The sequence below is a fragment of the Excalfactoria chinensis genome, chromosome 1 (assembly GCF_039878825.1).
Source record: "Excalfactoria chinensis isolate bCotChi1 chromosome 1, bCotChi1.hap2, whole genome shotgun sequence".
Taxonomy (NCBI): Eukaryota; Metazoa; Chordata; class Aves; order Galliformes; family Phasianidae; genus Excalfactoria; species Excalfactoria chinensis.
The window spans coordinates 55,803,467-55,819,690 of NC_092825.1; the positions used below are offsets into that span (position 1 = coordinate 55,803,467).

At 39.9% G+C, this 16,224-nt stretch overlaps 1 protein-coding gene across 1 annotated transcript in view; it reads left to right on the top strand.

The window, feature by feature from the left end:
* Window positions 1-1,022: 1,022 nt before the first annotated feature.
* Window positions 1,023-16,224, top strand: part of PKP2 (plakophilin 2) — a 40,306-nt gene continuing 25,104 nt past the window's right edge. The window contains 5 exon segments of the mRNA XM_072340131.1: window positions 1,023-1,087; window positions 1,089-1,684; window positions 8,608-8,720; window positions 10,855-11,543; window positions 14,712-14,847. Of these exon segments, the coding sequence (XP_072196232.1) occupies window positions 1,023-1,087; window positions 1,089-1,684; window positions 8,608-8,720; window positions 10,855-11,543; window positions 14,712-14,847 (1,599 nt within the window).

Sequence of the window (16,224 nt, forward strand, 5' to 3'; positions counted from 1 at the left end):
CTCTCCACCTCTCTTAACTAGTGAAACTATTTTTGTATACCCTGCAAAAATCCTGTGATTTTTGATAAGAACAAAGGGGATGACATTAGCCAGATCAGTGACAGGCCAGGCCAGAGTCTTCTCCTCTTCCTAAAGAAAAATGAGAGAGAGACAAAAAGTAAATCAAAGGCAAAAGGATTTTGACACTGCAAGTGGGACTCCTATGCATGGGGTCAGTCCTTCCCCCAGCCTTATTTTTCAGGGGATGAACAGGAGCGCTTTCTTGCATTATCCTTAAACAGGGATCATCCAAGTGCCAGTTTCTCCCCAGCCTCCCTGCGCCCTCACCATTGTAAAGCCATGCTGTTTCATTTGGAGTCTTAGTGGCTCTCTCAAACAGCAACAAGTGAGGTTGAAAGCCATGTTCATATTTCATTTTCTTTTAGGAAATACCTCCAGATTTTACATTTAGCTTGTTGGTGTTTTGTTTTGGTTTGTTTTCAGTTTGCTTGTTTGTCTTTAAATCAAACAACTCTGGTTGGCCTATCTCCTTTTCTAACTAACTGCAGTGTGACAGCCTGCGCTCCCCTATTCACAAGACTCTGGTTGCTCCTTTTCCCTCCTCCTTTCAGATCCGTGCAGTCACAGAGCCTGCTGAGCCAGCAGCTCCATGTCGTGTCCCATTGTAGCGGGATAACTGAAGCCACTGTGCTGCTCCTATTCCTCAAGCTCTGTCTCTGCTGTACGAAGCCACTCAGGACAGTAAACACAGGCATGGACGTTTGCCTGTTGGGTTTCCTCCAGCCTTTAACTGAGGAATTCACTCAGCTTCCCTTTACGAAGAGGCAGAGAGCAGAGTGCTTCCATTCAGCACTCTGTAGTTTCAGGAAAGCCTGGAGCAGCAGGGAAACCTCCCTACAGACACACCAGCGCAATCCCACCCAAAAGCTTTTGCCTCACATCCAGACTGTGAGAGCAGTTTCACATTTCGCATGTCCAAATTGGATCAGACACATATGCAAAACACGTGTTGTCTGTAAGCTATGTGTAAGCCACAGGAGTACTTAAATGTTAGGGTAAGATGTGTGAACGTACAGGCGTTTAGAACGTTCCCGTTCGTCAGCTTCTCCGCGGCTGCACGGCCCCGGAGCCGCTGCAGGCTGCCAAACTCACGGCCGAATCCGTGGGCGGCTGGCTGACACCGCTCCGCGCCGCTTAAAGCTGGGCCGGGCCGCCACGCCGCGTCCCTCACCCCGGCGAGGGGAGGGGACGGGAGGAGCGGGGACTGTGCAGGAGGCAGGCGGGAGGCGGAGGGCCGCGGCTGTGCCTGGCACCTGCGCGGCGGGCGGGGCAGGGCCTGGGGCGGCACTGAGCGCGGGGTGCGTCCCGCTCCGACCCCTCCCGTCCCTCGGCAGCAGTCCGAACTCCGGCGCGGAAGCGGCGGCGCAACAGGTCTCCGAGCGGCGCGGCCCCGGCCCCGTGCCGCCACCGAGCGCACCCATGGCCGGCCGCGGCCCCGGCGGAGAGCAGGGCTACATCCGCACCGTGCTGGGCCAGCAGATCCTGGGCGAGCTGGACAGCTCCAGCCTGGCGCTGCCCTCCGAGGCCGGCCTCAAGCTGTCGGGCGGGGAGGAGAAGGCGCTTCGGATCCACCGGCAGGTCCAGCAGACGCTGGACAGGAGGAGCCGAGGCTCGCTGTACAACGGTGAGTGCCCGCCTGCGCCGTGCGTGGCTGTGGGCCCGGGGTCCCGGGTCTCTGGGGCACGCCCCAGCTGCCGGATTGTAGCAGCGCTGCTCTCTCACACTGCCCATCTCCGGAGGGGGAAGTTTCTCCCTCCCAACTTCTGCAACTTGTGAGCTGTGGGAGTTGCTCAGGATTTGCTGCTGCCGGAGACATGGATGGAGCCAGAGTGCTCCTAATCCGGCAGCCGCTGGTTGTGCTTGTTCCAACAGCCCTGCTTGCGCTCACTGGCCTTGTTTGCAGAATGAGCTGGGGAGTAGCGTCGGAAATGGTTTTCCTGGTTTCACCTCTAAGTAAAAGCAAATGTGGAAAAAGGAGGTTTGGCAAAGTACCTTTAGGAAAGGCGTGGATGGCAAACATTGAGCTGTAGTTCTGGCAGAAGTGTGTTTGGCTGCTTTTTGGCGTGCAGGATACAAAGTGAAGTTGAGCGATCTGTGCTAGAAGGTTTGATGGCCAAGAAAGCCAGGCCTGCTCGCAGGGTTGCACTGCTGTGCTGCAGCCCCACGGCACTCTGCAGAACTGGGCCCAAAAAAAGTTATGAAAACTTTTAATCCTTCTAATCATGTTTTCACTCAGGAAGATATTCCTGGGGTTAGTCTGGAGAAGAGGAGGCTCAGGGGAGACCTTATTGCTCTCTACAACTATCTGAATGAAGGCGAGCCTCTTCTCCCATGTAACGGCAAAAAGACGAGAGTGCTTCATGTAGCAACAGGAGAGGTTCAGGTTGGATGTATGGAAATATTTCTTCTCAGAAAGAGCGGTGCTGCAGTGGCACAGGCTTCCCAAGGAGCTGGTGGAGTCACCATCCCTGGAGGTGTTCAGTGTGGATGTGGCACTGAGGGATGTGGTCAGTGGGCATGGTGGGGATGGAATGGTGGTTGGACTAGATGATCTTAGAGATAATTTCCAACCACAATGATTCTATAATTCTATGATATGATATGATGGATTTACAGGTTATACACACTGTCCCCATGTTTGTAATTATAGAAGTCCTCACCTTTCATGTGCAAAAAGCTGTGAGCAAAGTGTCTTTAAATTTATGACCATACCCTGCTCACCTGTCTTGTCAGGCAGACGAATGTTTCCTTGTAATTCTGATTCCCATCTGAAAAATGCCTCATCGCTAAAGGAATCCGATGCAGGTGCAGACCTACTCTGACAAATGAGGCACACAGTCACATAAACAGGTACCCACAGCTGTGCGTTGTGCAGCTATCTACACCTGTAAGGCTGGCAACACTCCTTTCAGTGAGGTTTCTAAACAGTTTTTAGAGTAATTCAATTTATTTTTCTTTCGATGGAAAGGAACGTCGTGTAGAGGGCATTTAAAAGCAATGGGTAACAAACGAGATGGTTTTGTGAACCTAACATCATATATCTAAACTGTGATAAAACTGTGAAGACAAAGTTCCCATCTTTCCAGCTCATCTTAAGTTCTCTGGAATATGTTAACAAACCTGATGGATTTAGGGATAATTGTCTTTGTCTGCTTTGTTTTTATAGAGATCAAGTGTTTGAATACTTTGCATTTCTGAGGCTCTGAAACTTTAAGCTTCAGGATCAGAAGTGGCAAATATCATTTCTGTTAGATGGATTGTTTGTGCATGAAATGAACTTCTTTCAAACTTATTCTGATACCCAGCTCACCATGCAAATTTTGTCCCTATGCAAAGCTCAAAAGAAATAAAGAGAATCAGAATACATTTCATGTACAACATAAGGAATATCTAGAATGCGTATCAAATGCCTATAATGCATTTACAGTGTTGTCTTTCCTGAAAAATATGTGTTTGACCCACTGTGCTTTCTTCATAGAAGGCCTGCACAGCATTTTACTATGCTTTGAAAAGTATATTTTATATGGAAGCTACATCCAAAAATATGCATTATTTAACATGCAAAAAAAAGTACCCACTTCACTTCTGTAACAGTTTTCTAGATATATTAAGTAAGAGTCTCATATTGTTTGGAGTTGCAGGGAAGATAATAGAGAGATTTAAAACCATCAGAAGCAGCTCCCTGTGATATAACTGTCCTATCTGTATTTCAGACCCTGTTCAGCAAGGTACTTAGCACATATCTAACTAGAGCATTCACATGCATGCCTAAAATTAGCCAGGGATGGAACAACAGGGTATGAAAAATCAGTGGCAGTAAAGGTCTTACCAAGTATCATCTATGCGCACTCATTTTCCACTTACTGGACTAGAAGCTTTGAAGCCTCAAGAAGTACACTGTCAGGCAGCAGAATTTCTCCTTGAAGTTTCAGACTAAAGATTTGGCCTTCATCATTATCTTCAGGTGGAAAAAAATGTATTTTTGCCTTCTACTTCTATATTGCTTGCCGATTTATGCCCTTACCTGCATCCCCTATTAAGGACGTCTTTACTTTTTTCTTTTATTATTTCATAATAGAAATACGGATCATCACCAAATCTGGGTATTCTTTGCATCCTTGCCAGTTTTGCTGTAAAAGATGACCACAAAATTTAGTAGAATGCCTCATGAGCCCAAATGGCCTGATAATCTATGTAGAAATGCATTCTCTAATACACGGTTTCATAAATATGGAATGGTTATTTGAAAAACAGGATTTAAGCTTATATGATTTCTAAACCAACAGTGTTAGATAATTACAATCAGAACCCTATTTTTTCCTTACATTTCTTCACTTCTGAAATTCTTAATAGCAATTTTCTTTACTTTGCTTCAGGGATTAGTAGGACTGTTCTGACCATGCTTAAAAGTGATTTTCTTTTTGTGTCTTCATGGAAAAGGGAAATAGAGAAAAATTTCCTTGTTGGTGGCTTATACTTCTTATTGCTTTTCTTAAATTCCTCACTGCTAATTTCTGAGCCAGAAGGAAAAAAGTAAGTCTTAGATTTGAGCATTTGTGTGAATGTGGTGACCAGTGCAGAGTTGTAATGTCACTTGAGACCAGGCATGCCCTGGCATTATGATGAAAGGGAATAATCAGAAAGAAGGCTCTTTCTTCTCTGCATGAGGTGATTCAGAGAAGGTTTTGATGTACTTTTACTAAATGCCACTAGCTCAGTCCATTGTGAGGGATGAAGTATAAAAAAGGATTAAAAGATGACAAACCAGGAACGCTACAAGTGTCTGTCAAGGATGTAATCTCCCTCCCACCCCAAGAATCAGTGGACAAGAGATATTCAGCATGTGGGCACTTAGGATGTGTGGAAATACCACAGTCCTCAATAGACTTGTGTGTATAGGATATGGCTTCATTATTTCCTGCAGTAGAGGTTTTAAAGCCAAAATCTGGCTTTCACAATGATCATTCAAGTACAATAGTACTGAAAAAGACAACTGAGAGGTAACAGTGCATATGATTTTGAAGGAATCCTACACCTAATTCCTTAATCGCCTTTTCTAAATGTCATGTGTCTTAGAGATGCTTCTTGTTCTTTTCAAAGGCCAGGCACATAGGAGATGATTGGTTTGTCTGCAGCTATAGTCAGTGATTACTGGGGAGGAACTTTCCAAGCCTTTAGAGATATGGAACCAGCTCACCTAAGGGGACTTCAAAAGAGCCACCATGAAGATGAATAGGACTATTTTCTCAGTTAACTATTCAGTTTTCTTCCCGATAGTGTAATTATTTTGCCAGATCTCAAAGTTTTATCATAGCTGTTGTGAAATTAAGTGATTTCTGTATAGTTTTCATTTCACGTGTGGAGAAGAGTGAAGAGATTTAGTCTTCCTCCTCCACTGACCGCATCCATGGGGCCAGCGTTCTTGACCTCCTTCAGTTCAGACTGACTGAAGAAAGGGGAGACCATCATAAAAGGTTCCATTCAATTACCTACATATGGCTGCTCTTTGAGATGCCTGAGTTTTCTAAAATATCCACATTGGCTGACAGATGGGACACAGGGCCTGTAGGAAAGGCATCTATTCCTTGACTGCTGGAAATCACATGCAGTCAAACATCCTGATTTCATATTTTCCAAAGAGAGTTTCTGTGAGGCTTAAAGCACTGATTCCTGTAGTTAGCAAATATAAATGCTATGAGTCCATAGTGTTTAAAAGAAAAGAAACATTCTCTGTGTCTTTTTCTCAATCATTTCACTGAGTATAGAAGGACTTCCTAATGACTTTTGAACATACATAGTACTGAACAAATCTGAGAGGTGCAAAAAACATAACGTTTTGTGGTGCAGTGAAAGCTTAGCTGGAGGAATCCTGTCTGACAGAGGCAAGTTTTGAGTACATGGCCTATCCTGCATCTCCTAACTAATGGAAAGGCATTGCATTTTAGTTTCCACTTTTTCCTGTAGCGCACTAGTTTTTGACACAAGCAGACACCCCATCTTGCAATCTACATTTGATATCACCCTAATAAATCTTCAGGTGAAATGGTGACAGAATAGTTTACTGCTATGGTAAGAGCAAACAAACAAGAGGTACAAAAATGCAAAGTGAAATTCCTCAAGTTAACATTTACTGTGTTTATCTCTGACTGAGAAAAATGTTTTGTTTACTGATGGTTTAACAGGGAGGCTGAAGGTTAAAAAGAGAGGATTGCTTGAAGCCATTTAAAGCCAGAGATAACTGAGTGTTGCAATTCATGGTTGAATGTGTTTTTGCTTTTACAAAGGGGGAAACTGTTTACCCTATGCTGGTTCATGGACAGATTTATTGTTTTTCTGTTATCAAGATTATTTTGTTTGTTTAATAAAGACAGAGAATTCGGGGTTAACTAAAACATGCCAAAATGACTTACTCGAGCTATCTTTATGTTTGAAGAAGATAAATAACAATAATTGTTCATTAAGTAGACAAGACAAAAAATACTAACTAAAAAGAAACAGTCCTATGAGTATCTATGTAAAGACTGATTATATGACCGTACTTTGATAGGTATCAGTGTGTAAAGCTAATTTTTAAAAGGCAAACGTGGGCAGTATGCTGTGATCTTACTGAGCACCTGAAATCATATGTTAATGGGGCAATTATGTCATAAAAATGAGAGACTTATATGAATTGTAAGATTTGTATGTCAGTGTAAATTGGCAGGAAATCTATGCAATATGAAAACAACAGTCTCCTGCTAACTGCTTTGTCATGTAGTTGAGTAACCCTTGGGCTGTGACAGTCTTATATGTCATGAAGGAATTAGTACAGTCCAAATCATGAGTTTGGCTGGGCTGCATCACTCCACTCTCATTGATGCAAAGTTAGCATGAATGTGTCTTAACAAATCACCTAGTACATGTTCAAATCTGTTTAGCATAGTCAAAGCACAAGAATTGGAAAGTATGATTAAATAGCTGGAAAACGTGAATAAATTGCATCTCGAATGATTGCATTCAACTTACATATTCTATGCAAATCTGGATTTATCCAGGTAGTTACATGATAAAGAGAATCATTCACAAGTTGTTTCTGTTACATTGAGTGTGTTTCTTTTCAACATTGCCAAGCTTTTACTGACTGCATGCAGTAACAATGAAAGACACAGGAATACTGAGGTTCTTAGGGATGCCCACATGCACCTAATGCATCCATGGGACTAAAGGCACAAACCAAATGCCTCAGCAGATTGACACATGTACACAAGCTGCTTTCAAAAATCGCGGCAATTGTTGTTGATTCTGGTATCTGAATTTCCTTGTGCATATGGCTCCTAATGCTTTTAGAAGCAGAGACTTCCATCAGTTAATGATTTTCTTCCGCTGATTTCCTTCCTGTAGTATCTCAGGCAGTATCCACTATATTGGAAATTCATGGCCGGTTTCTTTATTAGCCATTGTCATCTGTTCAGACGAAACTTCTGCAACCCACACTGACTCCATTTATGACAGATTTGAGGTATATCTTACCTCTAGCTTTCAGCTTCTATGTCACCTCCTTAAACCTGTGGTTTTTTATATTCCTCCACACAGATTCTCATAGTAACACTGCAATCTCATATACAATTACATCAACTGTATCTATTACAAAGGTTAAGGCAATGAAAGAAGTAATCACAATGCGTTGTTCCATTTTCAAAGCTGAGATGTGGAAAGAATCTATCAAAGTAGATATACTGAGGCTCTTCTACATTATTTGTTAGATTAGTGAACCTTACAGGTACAGTTTTAAAGCATCATTAAACTCCCCTTCTTTTTCAGCTCCGTACACCACGTACCTCCATAAACAGAATGCGTTTGTGGACTCTTCATGTTCTTTGGGTGAAGCACTAAGATTAGTGAAGCATTACCTGCTTCAGTATATTATCGTTAAGCTAGTGCCTGAGGGAGAACAGACATCAGCAGGCAGCTATGAAGTGAATAGTCCATATTCAGTTATTGTACTTCTTTAGTAATTGTGAAAATTGTGTCTCTGGGGCATGCAGGAACAAAGGTATACACATAAACCCAGTTTTCTCAGCTGTAATCTACAGCTGCAATGTTTTAGCTTCAGTCATGCGTGCTGTGTTTGTTAGAGCGGAACTATCAGGTAAGACATCCATATTTAAAGTGGTTACAATGAAAGACAAGCGTTCTCAGTAGCTGTAAGGTGATACACTTTCTCAGTACCTAATCTTATGTAATTACCTGGGATATTAAAAATATCAGCCTGCTGTGTTAAAATGTCTTTCATTGTGTAGATGAATAATGGTAAGACTTCTGAAAGTTAAAAATATGTCCTAAGTCAAATAAAAGAGAAACCGAAGATATGAACCATGACCTTAGAAATTGTAACTGTGTTTTGAACGTGCTACACTGAATGCAAACATCTTTCCATCTTTTCTCTGACTGATTTTCAGCTAGTATGCATTATTGACAGCATAGAATGCTGCCCTAGTACTGCAAATGGTCCTTTATAGTAATTCTGGGTACTATTAAAATCTTACTAATACTAGTCTTTGTTTACAGGCAGTTTACATCGTTCTTCCAGTGTCCCAGAACGTGTCTATAACATGGGGATTATTGAAAATGATTTTTCACCAAGATCTCAGTATGGTTTCTCATATTATCAGTCAAACCAGGTGAGGAAAACACAACAAACAGGAACAAATATATTACCATGCATAGTTAATTTATTTTGTTATCATGAATAATAGCATGTAGATGGTATTTCAAGGTTTGCATGCTTTCTCGTTCACTTTTTAAAGCCTGATTTTTAGAAAAGGAGGTTTTTGTAACTGAATTAATGTTTTTTTTTCCTCTTCTTGTGACTTCTGTGCTCATTGACTAAACTCATCTCAGTATGACAAACAGGCTTTCTGCAACCATCTTGGTTTTATGAGAAACGGCATAAGGTTAGGAAATGAACATTCATATTAACACACCATTAAGACAGAGGTTGTTATAAATCAGACCTTTATCTCTCCCACCAGGCTGCCATAACACATGCATTGCCCAAAGTGGCCAGAAGCCACGATGCCGTGCATCCAGCAAAACAGAAGTTGCTGGATGGAGTTCCATGGTCCTGCAGCATATAGAGTGATATGGATAGGAGCTGGGAATGTTGTGAAAGATCTTCGAGAATTAAGCATCCAAAGCCACAGCAAAACATTGCATAAGTTTCACAATGACATGTAGTGTTCCTTATCATTTTAAATAGTCCTGCTGTAACCTGTTTTAGTATTACAAGAATTTCAGCAGTCCTTGTAATACAATAATGTTTCTAAGATGCCTGATTACAGCTTCGCTTCTTCTTTTGACTCTCTTTGCTTGGGTTTGTGGCCTAAATGCTAAGGGAAATAATTGATTTTCTTCAGGGTTTTTGACTCTGCTCATAACCAGTTATTATATGGCTGAGGGAGCACTTATTATGTGGTTGTTCCCACAGCAGTTTTCAAGGCAGAAAGGGGGGAAAAAAAGGAAATAGGACAATTTGTTCTGCCAGGCAGCCATGCAAGCCAGAAAAATACACAAGGTCAAGTATTTCACAAAGCATTCATTTTGTTACCTCAGTTAAGACATAAAGATATACTTGCATAATTCCTGCAGAATAGACAGGTATATGCAGTGATTCTAGCCTCAGCCTACTAGATTCAGCAACCATTTATCCTTTTGTGAGTCAGTTATCACCTTCAGTGAATACTCAACAATGAAGAAAAGGGGTTTCAATCACTATCTGTTAAGCTGTACCCCTTCAATTAATAACTTCAGGGAAACTTCATTTTTACCTTAAAATTACCTGTGATAATATAATACCTAAGTACAGCATGAAAATAAAATGTATGGGGCTCATACATATGGGGCACAGCTGGGTGCCATACATTCACTGATTTAAATAAATAAATAAAATATCAGCCATCACTCCTCTGTGTCAAGCAGATAGTCTGCCAAGTTGATCTAGTTGTGGAAAGTCTTGAATAGTCCAATGTAGAGCATAAAAGTTTAACAAAACGGTAGAAAAAATGGAGAGAACCCATACATCATTTGAACAGTAAAACGTTTGAAGACACAACCAAAAAGAGAGGTTGAAAGAATTGAGTTTATTGAGTTGAGAAAAGAGAAAACTGGAAAACAAGAGGATGATAAATTATCATCCTCACCCACCAAAATAAAGATCATGATTTTTTGCTTCCTTGCAATGTTATGGGATCTCCTTCATTTTTAGGAAGCAGCTTAACAAACAGGGAAGGGAATATCTCCTTTTTTTTCAGTAGGTGCTACCACTAAGTGAACAGGAGGGCTGAATAACCTCTCAGTTTCCTTTCTGGCTGTACACTGTAACAATATACAGGCATTTTAATATATTGTTTTAGTTTCTGACTGATAAATTATCTTCTACCAGACAGCCTTGAATTTCATTTCTGTAGCTGATGTGAAAATTAATTCTCAAAGAGTTTGAAACTGAAACTAAAATCTCCATTAACAAACAGACTTTTCTCTACCAAGTGTAACTGATTGCTATTTTGATTTTATGATGGCAGTCTAGACTTGTCTCCTTATATTCAGATCATGCTTGTTCCTATGTTTGTAAGGCAGATATGAAGAAGTGTTGTAGAATCTCATTTAATATCTGGTTTTGGTAATGTTCAAATTTTGTTTTCTTATTCTTATAGTAGACCTTAACATTTTTATCTTTTCTGATTTGGTTTCTTTGCTATTAATCCTAAATGCCATGATCTTACCAGGATTCCTTTTCTCTTACACACTCTTGGACAGGTTGCATCACCATCCGCTTATACAAATGGCTGGGGGACGAGAATTGCTTACAAGGAAATGGATGAGAGAGCTCTAAGACAGCCTCTGAAGAGATTAGAGGTTTCACCCCAGCGAGGTCCTGAAAGATTGGCATATGTGTCCAATGGTTTTCACTATGACAGAGGGTTTGCAACTGGATTCTCCCCAAGGCACGGAGATTATAGGAGATCCAACAGGACTGTCCCACCAAGATATGCTCAGTCTGAGATTGTTGGTTACACTCTTCGTGATCCAGTGAGCAGAGGACACTCTTTTAAAAGACACTCCCAGCTGAGGGCTATTAATAACACCATCCCTGATGGTGCCCCTCTTAGTCCCCGTGTATCTCTGTACCGTCGCGTAGGCAACAGTCGCAGTATGACCAACCTTTTAGAGAAAGAAAACTACGTGACTTCAGGCAGTCCGATGGGACAAGTGAGATCACCAACTGCTTCCCATTTTGGATTTCAGAACAGGCAATCTTTAAGCTGGCACCAAACTGTCTTCAGAAACACACAGACCAGGAGGGTAACTTCCCAGCCAGCTTCAGTAACCAGTGTTGCTGCAGAACCAGATGGGAAGAGGATGACACTGACAGCTGCTATGGCAGCAGCAGGGAGAAATGGTTTCGTGAAAAGTGAACAAGCCAACATCAATGGATCTCAGCTAGGGTAAGCCCAATGAAGAATTCTTGGCTCAGTGTCACAACTGAAAAGAACAGATTTGTTTGAGAAAGGAAGGTAAACTGACAGCCAACACAGTGTAAAAATCCACTTCTAGTGCAACAGAGGAAAGAGAGGAAAAAAGTATGTGTTTATATATACAGCAGGGTCCACAATGCTTGGGACCACCTTTTGCTAAGGGTTAAACATACATCTGAGGAGACACAGAGTAGATCCTGAGAAATATACAAACTAAATGACAATATAGTGTAATGTATTGGCAAATACTGTGCTCCTAAGAAACCAGGTAATTTCATCACAGACAGCTATTTTGATATTCAGTCTTTTGTACAAGCAGTCTTGGTTGTTCTTTTGTAGGTACAGACATTGGAATCTAGTTGTCTGCCTGCAGAAATGTCAGCCAAAATGTTTTTCATGCCTTTAGATGTAAACATTTATCTTCAGTCATTGTGACTTGCTTGGGATCATGCTGAACTGCATGTGGTAGATTTGTGACCTAATAGAAATCTGTTTGACAGTGTAATTGCTTAAGTACCAATTTTCAGTTTAACTTCTGCTGGAAGTTACAAAGGAAAATGATTTGAAGTTCTATTATAAGTTTCTGAAGTTCCTTTTGCAAATCTACAGATTTCATTTACCTCAGTACTTCTATTTCATTTACTGCAATATAATTTGTTCAATTTTCAAATAAACAAATTTACTTCGGATTCAGAGCTACTTTTCAAGGGCAATGTAGGGCTTTTTTAGTCTACTCAGAGTTTAATAAGGCTTCTGTAAAATATAACAACAGTTTATATTAGTGAGAGGCTGGTGAAAATCAGTGTGCGCAATAATTCCACAAGAGAACCGGATCACTAGACTCCTACAAGGGAGAAAACTATAGTCACTTCAGCTGACCAAGGTCAATATTTGTTATATTTGCTTATACAATAGCGTATGATAATATATGTGGATATCATACACTTTTCAGATGTCTAAAATATGTTTTTAATAGGATGCCTTGCAATTCTCATCACTGCAAGGGCTTAACACTGAAGTCTTGCACTGGTTATAGAACATTTTAGTTCATCTACTTTCAGCTACTTCACAGTTTAGTGCAGAATTAAGTATTTAAAAACATAATAGACCAAATTTTGCTTTGGAGAACACACTGCTGTCAAATTAGAGATATTTCACCAGAGCTCATCATTCCACCAGAAGTACAGTTTCTTCCATCAAGACTTCTCAGTCTAAAGCATTGCTAATGACTTCCACATTTCCTGTCATTTCCCATTCTTTTTGATTTTAAGGTTGCATTAGGTGATATATTGCACTCTTATCTGTTGCTCCTTTAATAATGCAAGGGACAAGTAAAGACATGCTCATTTTCAAATCAATCTGATTTTTACATAAATTTGTACTTTTTAATGCAAATCACAACATAGAACTTTCCAAGGGTAAGACTTAATAATTAAGAGGATGTAAAATAGTTTTGTAAGATTGAAAAGAAGCATTAGTCTAGCTCTGGATAGAATTTAAAATTACATACATAATATGCAGTCTTTCCTTAGAAGAATAGCTCGTGCTGTGAAGTCAAATTAGAAGAAACAGAACATAAAGGTGCTATCTCTGCATCTTCTGGTAGAGCAGAACAGTTAAAAGCTTCATAATAGCCTCATAATTAAGATGAGGCCACAACTTGTCAAATCATTGTACTGTTTAACAACCACTGCTTGAATGTCCTTCTGATTGACATCAGCTAATTAGCCATGTGGCTTTTAGGTTTGTCTGTAACTGTTTTGAGGATAGGATAGAATAATTTCATCAAATTCCATTTTGACAACTTAGGGTGCAGCAACTTGTTGAATACCTTTAAGAGTGAAAGATTATACTATTGTCAGATAAAATTTCAGTGAATGCAAATGTCATTTTCATCCAGTGGAAAGCAGTCCTACTATGGCAGTGTGCAACATGAGAGAGAGATTCTGGCTACTGCTTTTAAAGGAGCATCAGCCTCTGTAGTAGTCAAAGGGCTCTAATGTTATTACAGTGACTAACACTCAGGTAAGCTTTCTTCCTTGTACACAATATGTAATATGGTCATGAAAACCTTGTTAGTTCAATAAGACTGGCTAAAACCCATGCTTGAAAAGCCTGTTTTGTTTTTTTTTCTGATTCTCTTAAAGAGACTAACAAGAAACATGAGCTACCTTTTTTCCACTACTCATTGGTTATGATTTTTAAGTAGGGTTCTGAACAGTGCACTCAACTTGTAATGAGAAGTAATTTAGTAGCTACTTTATTTTAAATCAGAGCTGAAGTAAGTGAAAATCTGGGAGATGTAAGCATTGTCAGAGTGGAGCCCAGAACACTAGAATTACTAACCATTGTTCTAATTGCAATCTGATTTAACCTCTTCAATGACAGTGTCAGCACACTGTCTCCTTCATTTAACATTTGTCTTGCACAAGCATGTGTCAGCATCTGTGTAGGCAGCATATTTGTTCAAAATGCCACCAGAGAAGAGGATGAAGATAACATAATATATAGTAAATGGAAATGTAAAGGCAAGTGGAAACCTCAGGGTACTGGAATACAATTTCATTTGGAATAGCTGCATCAAAATTGTTCTTTTCTTTATTGTTTTTGCAGCCACACTAATGGTGTTCTGCCCTGTGATTTGTAAGGTAGATGGAGGGGAAGAAAAAATCAAACACAATTCTTTTCTATGGTATTCTGCATATATATATAGGCTGAGATGTGAAAATCTGTAGAAAGGCATGAAAAGAAATAGAAAAAAATATACTCACACTGCCGTGAAAAACATCACAAAAAGTGTAAAACATCTTCACAAAAGTAAAAGTCACACTGCAACTCAGCTTTAGCCCTCCTTGATTAGTTCTTCCACCTGCTCATGTTTCCATATTGTTTTTATAATTTCAAGCACAATTTGTTTTGTCCAGAATGTCTTATTGCTGCAACAAATCAATTTATGATTTGCTTGTTCCCCAGAGTATCAGTATCTCTTAAAACATTTATAGTATTTGTAAGAAAACAAATTTCTAAGAAAAACTAATTAAAAAGTATAAGTAGTCTGCTGTAACAAGGTGGTTCACAGGCTAAATCATGATTTCTCTAGTCTTTCCTCACTGTGTTTTCTCTAATTGTATTTTTAAGGAGCCCAGAAGTGGAGATGACTCTAGAGCGTGCAGTGAGCATACTGAAGAGTGAAAAACAGTCAACACCTAGGATACTTACTGCAGTGACTTTCATACACCACGAATGCTTCCAGAAAGCAGAAGCCAGAATAAGAGTAAGTGACTGTTTTTACACAATTTTTAGTCAGGTTGCGCAAATTACTGTACTGTACCAACACAAGAAAAAGCATTCCAAGAAACACTGAAGGATACTGGTGTTGAATATTTTCCGTAAAATATACTGATGCTTTTTGCTGCAGATTCTTTAAACCAGTAGAGTAATCAGTAGAGTAGCACTGGTCTATGCTATCAAAAGTTTGGTCTTCAGCATTTTGTGATAGAAAACATGGAAATGTAGAGTAAGTAGAGACATCAATAATTCATCCAAACCATTTGCAATTGCAGATGTTTATGATCAACTTTTTAAAAAAGGATACCACAAGCTCCCGAAGACAGTCAAGAAGATTTACTATATCCATACCAGTTATTTGTAAAGTGTAACTGAATCTCCCTTTGCAAACTAAGTTCTTTTCTTGTTCACTTTATCTTGTTTCCATGTTCAGCATGAGTTCTTTTTCTCTCTCTCCTAATGCTTTGCTTCCTGTTACCTGATACTTTGTAAGTCTAGTGGCTTTTTTTTTCTTTTTTCTTTTATACATGTGGTCTTACAGTATTTTGGTGGCCTTCGTTTACCAGAGAGTAAGACAGGTCAATCAATAACTTGTAAATTCTCCTCTGCACGTGAGGTCCAAATAATACACTTATTTTGTAAAAGCTGCAACTAAACTTCAAACTGCCAACAGAAAGTCTGCATAAATCTTTATAGTAAAAAACAAACATGCAAACAAAACCCTAAGGTATCCATGTCAAACTGGCTTATCCACTGAAATAAAATGGGTCGATGTGCCTTCAAAGTATTTTATGTTCCATTTACCTTTAGATATAGACTTCTGTATTTATTTCTATTAGAATGTAGATGATTGTTGGGTGAAAGCGAAGTAGATAATGTCAACAATACCATAGCGAGAAACTATGCCTTTTGTACAACTGAATGAGATGAAAGGTGGACATTCAGTGTGGTTTGTCAGGGCATGAAGATAGCAAAAGTCCCTGTTGCAGTTTGTTTCTTCCAGTTCCCAATACCTGTCAGTCATACTGAATTCCTCTTATCCTTAAGCTCTGGACTGCTCAAAACAGTTGTATTAGGTTTCTAAGTCTTTCACATGCTGTTGGTTCCACACAAATATGTGTTTGTCCACAAAACCACATAGTATTTTTAGATGCTGGAGGAAGCAGTCCTTAATTTTACATGAAAGTAAGGTATTTTCTATAGTAAACTTACTCCTAAATGAGCCAAGGCTTGCTTATACCACATCACAGCTCATGCTGAATTTATCATTTGCTACAACACATAGAACTTGGAAACTATTTGTTTCCTCCTTAAAGCTGCTGTAAAATAACATCTTAATTCTTCATTCATTTGGGGCCAAAAC